The sequence below is a fragment of the Athene noctua genome, chromosome 2 (genome assembly GCF_965140245.1).
Source record: "Athene noctua chromosome 2, bAthNoc1.hap1.1, whole genome shotgun sequence".
In the NCBI taxonomy this organism is placed as follows: Eukaryota; Metazoa; Chordata; class Aves; order Strigiformes; family Strigidae; genus Athene; species Athene noctua.
Window position 1 is genome coordinate 109342740 of NC_134038.1, and position 7610 is coordinate 109350349.

A 7610-nucleotide genomic window follows, 5' to 3' on the forward strand; every position below is an offset into this window, starting at 1 on the left:
GAATATTTATTTAATAGAATAAATGTAATTCAACTTCCCAGTATAGGAGGGGTGATCACTCTCAGATGAAAGCCACTCAGCATTTACATGTTTTGATTTTGGACGCTATTTGCAAGTCCAGTGACCTCTGGTACAGAATTCCTATTGTTCTGTGATACTGACTAGAAGTCAAATTTACATATGCAATTTGCATATGCCAGTGGCCATATGTATGTTTTGAATGAATTCATGGTCCCAGTCCAGGGTCTTTTTTCAGTAGTTTCAAGAAACATTAAGAATAAATGGGTTTGAAAACTCTATCATTTGTCATCATCGTTAGGTTTATGAAGTTCCGATCAGAAGCAGTATATATTTGTCTCTCTGATCAATCAGGAGACAATGATGTCATCATTTTGACATGATTCAAATTTCCTCACTAAATCTTTTCCTTTTCCTCCAGAACAAATACCAAGGTTTTATTTTTGATGTGGTCTCAAAACAAGCCTTTGATGTCTCCATCATGATTCTCATCTGCCTTAACATGGTTACCATGATGGTGGAAACGGATGACCAAAGTCAAGAAAAAGTGAACATCCTCTATAAAATCAACATGCTTTTTGTTGCCATCTTCACTGGGGAGTGCATCATCAAAATGCTGGCTCTGCGACATTACTACTTCACCAATGGCTGGAACATATTTGACTTTGTCGTCGTGATCCTGTCTATCGTAGGTAGGTGAACCTGGATTTTCACTCAAACTCCAAAATTAAAAAGGCAGACATAAAATTAATTAGACATAGTTAAAGGCTTCATGCAATACTGTACACTTTCAACTCAGAGAATTGGACCCTAAGCATATTTTTTTAATATGTAATTATAATATAACATAACACTGCCTAACAATAACTTGTGTGATCAGCAAAATGATGAGGTTTATCATACCACAGTATTAGTTTCAATGTACATTTAATGGTTCATGGTGATAAAACATGGTCCAGAACTGGCACCATACACTTAACCCCAGTTCTGCATAACAGCCAAAGGCAGAGAAGTAAAAAAGCCCCATGAAAAGGGACACATGTGGATTGCTATGGTTTTGCTATTTACTTTTTATTACAATAGTATGAAAAGTCCTTCAGGGCAGGTTTGGGCAGGTGCAGTGATTCTGGCTGTTCTCAGCCTTGTTGTCACTAGAGCTCCACACCTTCATATATCCAAGGAATGAAACAGAAAGACACAGTTTTACCGTTAATTTGTGCCTTTTGCTGTTCTGCAGTCCCAACCAGAAGTATGTTAGGTGCTACAGAAGTGCAGGTCAAATGTGAATCTGAAATCCTGCCAAGAGTTTTCATTAATTTGGAAATACAGTAGGAACTGGAAGAAGAACAACTGATCCAGTGAGCAGAAGGAACTCAGAAATCTCTCTCTTCCCAAATAGTTTCCATTTTGAAGGAAGGAATAGGTGAATGAAGTGTCATGTTAGGAAAACAGAGACATCTTCTCTTTGACTGATGCTTCTGTCACTCTAAATTCTCTCTGGAGGGAGAGAATTTTCTCCCCTCATCAGGGAACCTGCAGGATCTTTATGCAGGAGATCACTGGTGCCCAGAGAGCAGCCTGTGCTCTGGAGGCCTTGGACCACCTGGATTTCACAGATTTGGGTCACCCAGAGAAGATCACTACCACACAGCTGACATCAGAGCCTTCATGTTGGATGCTTTGGATATGACCATAGCAGCCAGTTAAAGAGAGCTGTCACGCTGGTCATACTGCTGCCCCATGATCAACCAGGTCATTTCAGTGTCAGGGGACTTGGGCCATGCCAGTAAGCCCTCTCCCCAGCTGGGCTGGGAGACATGAACTCAGCATGGCTCAGCGCAGCTGGGGACTGTTGGCATTAGACAGTCTGGACCAAGATACTCTGCAGGAAGAGTTTAGCTACAGGGATGCAAGCTCATTTCCTTGCTAGCACAATCTAAGCCCTTGGTTCCCTCCCAGCCCATCAGGGAAACTGGAAGAATTAATAAGCAGACAACCAACCAAGCACTTTTCCAGTAGAAACTTGCACTGTTCTGATGATGGCTCAGAAAACCGGGCCCGGCACACCAGCATTTCAGTTCTGACTTGCTAACATTTTACAGACAAAAATATTGTCATATCAGAAAAATTCTGACCAGCTGTACTCAGGACAAATTTCTCAGGTGGGTCATGGCCAGAAGCTGCAGATATCTGTGTCCTATCTGAGTAAATCCTAGTTTCTCATTCCCAATAGACAAGGTTTCCCTTAATAAAACTGCTGCTGTCATTGACACCTTTGCTCATAGTCTCAACAAAGTTTGCATGGATTAAATGGGCATGAAAACACTAACAATAATGTCATTCCCTTTATCATGAATCTTCCAATCTGGGGAACTTTTAATTGATTTTGTCCATAATCCTGATTGATTGCTTTCAAGGGAAGCCTGGGATTATTTCCCATGTACTAACTCGCTGTTTGTCTATCTTCTTTTCAAGGCACCGTGCTCTCTGACATCATCCAGAAATATTTCTTCTCTCCCACACTCTTCAGAGTCATTCGTTTGGCTCGGATTGGCCGGATCCTAAGACTCATCCGGGGAGCCAAAGGAATTCGAACTCTCCTGTTTGCCTTAATGATGTCCCTACCTGCTCTGTTCAACATTGGTCTCTTGCTTTTTCTGGTCATGTTTATTTATGCCATTTTTGGCATGGCTAACTTTGCCTATGTTAAGAAGGAGCATGGGATTGATGACATGTTCAACTTCCAAACCTTTGCTAACAGCATGCTCTGTCTCTTCCAAATCACAACATCAGCTGGCTGGGATGGTCTTCTTAATCCTATTTTAAACACTGGACCACCGTATTGCGACCCAAACCTTCCAAATGCAAATGGTTCAAAGGGAGACTGTGGAAGCCCTGCCGTAGGGATTTTATTCTTTGTTACTTATATCATTATATCATTTCTCATTGTTGTAAACATGTATATAGCAATTATTTTAGAGAACTTCAGTGTAGCCACTGAGGAAAGTACAGAGCCTCTAAGCGAGGATGATTTTGATATGTTCTATGAAATCTGGGAGAAGTTTGACCCTGAAGCCACTCAGTTTATTGAGTATTCTGCACTTTCAGACTTTGCAGACGCGCTGTCAGAACCTTTGCGCATAGCAAAACCAAACAAAATCAAACTCATAGCAATGGACCTGCCCATGGTCAGTGGAGATAGGATCCATTGCTTGGATATTTTGTTTGCTTTTACAAAAAGGGTGCTAGGAGAATCTGGAGAGATGGATGCCCTTAAAATACAGATGGAGGAAAAGTTCATGGCAGCAAATCCATCTAAGATCTCTTATGAACCAATTACAACAACTCTCAGACGGAAACAAGAAGAGGTCTCTGCTATCATTATCCAGCGGGCCTACAGGAGACATTTGTTTCGACGCTCCATGAAGCAGGCATCTTACTTGTACCGGCACAGAACTTTTGACAGCAGCATCCTTGAGGACGATGCACCAGAGAAGGAGGGTCTTATTGCGTTCATGATGAACGAAAACTACGGCAGGCCAATAGACAAATCAGAAACTCTGTCCTCCACGTCTTTCCCTCCATCCTACGATAGCGTCACCAGAGGTACAAGTGATAATCTCCAGTTGAAGATGACGGACTCGAGCAAAAGCGATGAGGCTATAGATTGTCTTCTCTCACCGGACAAGGATAAAGAATCAATTGTTTAAATGTTTGTTTAGAATGCTTTAAAATATTGTTTACAGAATGTAATGCTGTAACTACACAACAATTGAAGCAGCCTTCTTATTAAAAATTAGTTGCAAAAGAAACAGTGGAGTTTTTACCCTTAACTACAGGAGTCTAATAAGTCATATAACCTTTGACCCTGCTCTTTTTGACTTGGCTCAATATTTATATTTCTATATGCACAGGAAGAATCTTTGCAGGGTCATAGCTGTTATATCAATGGTGTGAATAAGAGTATGCTAGACTGTAAAACAGTAAACAGTGTATATCTATCCACAGATATAAAGCCTGGCTGTATACATTCTTTTAAGGTCTTACTCATATTAGTGTGTCTACTTATGGCAATGTATGACCTTGCATTCTAAAAAGAAAAAAAAAAAAATCACAGCTGCTGTAGCAAAATGTAACACTTACTGTATATGTTGTGAATGGTCTTTCATAAATTTATTATATTTGATATTTTTTTACTTAAAAAAAGTCTCTTTTTCCATGGAGATTAATGATCCTTACACTCTTCGTGATGAAGTCTGAGTCAAGGTAATAGGAACTTGCAGGACCCCCACTGTTTGAAGAGGAAAGCTATTGCAAAGTAAACTATCAAATTAGTAACATTTTACCTGTTTATTACACTAAGCCCTCCCTCTTGGGACTTGCAACTGCAAATCAGCAGAAATACAAAAAAACAGAAAAGAAAACTATGTCAAAATAATGTGAGAAATGGCTTGTTCTATCCTTCAGGAAACTAGACAGTAATGGATTCTGTTTGTAAAACTGTTAATAAAAGCACTAATTTTTTAGTATGTTTCAAGAATCTGCTTTGAATACTGCAATCAAACTCACCATAGAAGTAGTGCATCACGTTTGTGTGTAGTGCTCTGAAGCACCATCTATACTGGCAATGTTTTTGTTAAGGTAGTGGGATAGGTTATGTTTTCCCCAGGAACACTGAGCTAAGCAGCCTTACTGGAAACTGTGCATCAATATTACTCAAAAAATGCTACTACTACTACTGCTGCTGCTGCTGCTGCTGCTGCTGCTACTACTACTACTACTACTACTACTACTACTACTACTACTACCACTACAACTAGAAACAACAACAGCCCATTGGACCATGCAGAATAGCTGCGACAGTGTGATCAAGGAAGTGGGAGGGGAATTGCCTCTGGATCTGTATGTACATTTTGAGGATTTGAATCCTTTCTACTCAGTGTCCATCTTTCATTTTCTCAGATGGTACAGTTAGATTACTGGGGAAGGACAAGAAATACAGGAACCAATAATAAGAATCTACTAGAAAATAGATATATCCTCATTCCTGTAAGCAAAGTAATATTTACAGTTGGCGTGTCCGTCAGCTTCAGGCCAAAGAAATGACAACGAGGTGAAAGGTGGATGTGTGGCTGTAGAAAAGTATTAGAGATTTTACGTGCTAACATAGATTATTATTTGTTATTAAACTTTCAGCCTTGATAGAATCTGAGAAAGTGTTTATAGAATATAGAGACAAGTCCATCATTACAGACAAGTTGTTTCTTTTTCACCTTCAGACTGATTGTAGTTGGGTTTGGTTGGACTTCATGGAAAATCTTGAGATTTCTGTAACGAGCCATTGCACTTTAAGGAAGAGTAATTGTGCTTTTCACCTTGGAGAAACAAAAATATCAGGAATGTATTTGTGTATTGTCATTGACATTTAGTTATATCCCAGGTTGTACAGGAGTCAGAATACATAGGGTTGGCAACAAGAATTAAAGCAACATGTTACAATCAGGTTTATCTATGGCCATTGTTATCTGTCCTCTAAACAAGTCAGAATATGTAAAGGAACATGTCAAAAGGATGACGATGTATCTGTGTGAATATGGGCTAATATATTCTCTCCATTCATTGAGAGGTGTCTCAGGCATTCACTTGAGAGTGGTCTATCAGTTAATTCAGAGGATTTGCCATCAGGATTCCTGGGGTCTATTCCTGATTCTTACTGCATGATTTTTAGGCAAATAATTTAACCTATCTGTGCCTCAGTTTACCCATCTGTAAAATGGGGATAATAATACTTACCTACCTCACAGGGGTGTTGTAAGACTTTCTGGTTGCAAAGTGCTATAAGGGAATGAAACGTACTATATAAGTATTATTATAATCATCCTCTCTTGCCCTTTATACCCCGTGTCTATGGTATATAACATAGGGCTGTTGCTCTGGGCATTTTGTTGCCTTTAAATCTTGTATGTAATTAGATTCTAATTTAAGGGAACTCTCTTTGTTCCTTAAAGTGAAAACATCTCTTTATTCTTTCCTCCCTCCCCACCCTTGGCTTCTCCAAAAAACAAAAACTGCTCAAGGCTTCTCGAGTTAGAGAAACTTTATACAGTTCCTTGTGTATTTATGCTGTAATGTTGTTCTGACTGTACATACATATCACCCAGAGTATGCGATTTTTATATTTATATGCACATATATATATATACACACAAATACATAAATCTATACATATATATGTATCATCTCATGAGTTTATAGAGTGGCTGACACTCAGAGGACATGACTTACTGATTAAACTGTTTTCTTCTCAATGGGATTTATTGATCATTAGCAATGAGCTGTTGTCTATAATGAAACTCGTTAAATAGAAAATAATACATCCATTACTTGCTGAACAAGCATTTATTGGCTGACAACAAATAAAATTATTTTCCTTTCAAAGTTTTAGAATAAAAAAGAGGGAAAAATGCTAAGATGCATTTCTTATGTGATTTTCTCATATACAATATAAACTGTTCAAAACCCAAAGAAAAAGCCAGCCTGCACTCAGCAGTGCAGTGTTGCTCATGCTGTTTTAAAAATATTTTAATTATTTGAAACTTATATTAGAAAATTTTCAACTGATATTCTTATTGTCAGGCCCAGTAATGAGTAGATTGTAATGGGATGATTATATTAGAGAGAGCTCTTCCTCTGGTCACTTCACCCTTGCATTGAACATTTTATTGTCATTGCTGTGAGACCCTATAGTACTGATGCAATTACAAGTAGTTCTGTCTTCTACCCAAAACCTTTAAAAAAAAAAATCATAACACAAAAATTCTGAAAGAGGGTCTTAACTATAGATGTTTACAGTGCAACTTTCTAAAACTGAATTGTAAATTACTTTCAAAACCTTTGTATCTGGAAGGTTGGTTTTCTATTGGGTTTTCTATTGTTTTGTGGCACATTTCTTTAGAGCTGAAGAGGGAATGGTATCTTTGTACGGTATGCAGAAGTCTCCTCAAAAACTTCTAATAACCTCACTTGCAGATCTTTATTAATGGAGATGCCAATCCGAATCTAGCAATCATACAACCTCCCGGTGCAGTGATTTAGTTAACGACACTAACTCAATAGCTGGCCCACACTGTCAATAAGCATGGTGAGCGCTACCATTTTTTCTGTTGATTTCTTCAATAAAGGCTACCACATGGATCACCCAAGCTACAAAAAGAGCAAGGAAAATATCAGCCAATATCATAGGACATATTAAGTTGTTTGTACCTGAAAAAAATCAAGTTTATTATGTTTCTTTATTAAATAAATAAGGATAACAAATACTTCCCGTGCCTTTTTTATTTTGTTTTGTTATTTTATCGACATTTATGTTATAATTTCTCTGACTTTTTTCAGCACATTTGTTTGGGAAATGCATGGTGACTTTTCTGAGAAGTTTGTCAATGAAAAACCCTCCAGTTCATCTTGCATTTTAAAACTAACTACAGGGCATTAAAGGCTTGAGCCAAAGCTTGTTGAAATTGATGAATAATTTCTGGGTACTTCAGATGAATTTGAAGTAGACCCAAAAGCTTCTCTTCAAAGAGAGTAATTTA

At 38.2% G+C, this 7610-nt stretch overlaps 1 protein-coding gene across 2 annotated transcripts in view; it reads left to right on the forward strand.

Moving 5' to 3' along the window:
• LOC141957814 (sodium channel protein type 5 subunit alpha-like) overlaps nt 1-6914 on the forward strand; it is a 225414-nt gene extending 218500 nt beyond the window's left edge. For both annotated transcript variants that reach the window (XM_074899871.1, XM_074899870.1), the window contains exons 27-28: nt 440-710; nt 2494-6914. In XM_074899871.1, the coding sequence (XP_074755972.1) occupies nt 440-710; nt 2494-3728 (1506 nt within the window). In that variant the 3' untranslated portion in view covers nt 3729-6914. The remainder of the gene's footprint in view (nt 1-439; nt 711-2493) is intronic.
• The last annotated feature ends 696 nt before the right edge of the window (nt 6915-7610 follow it).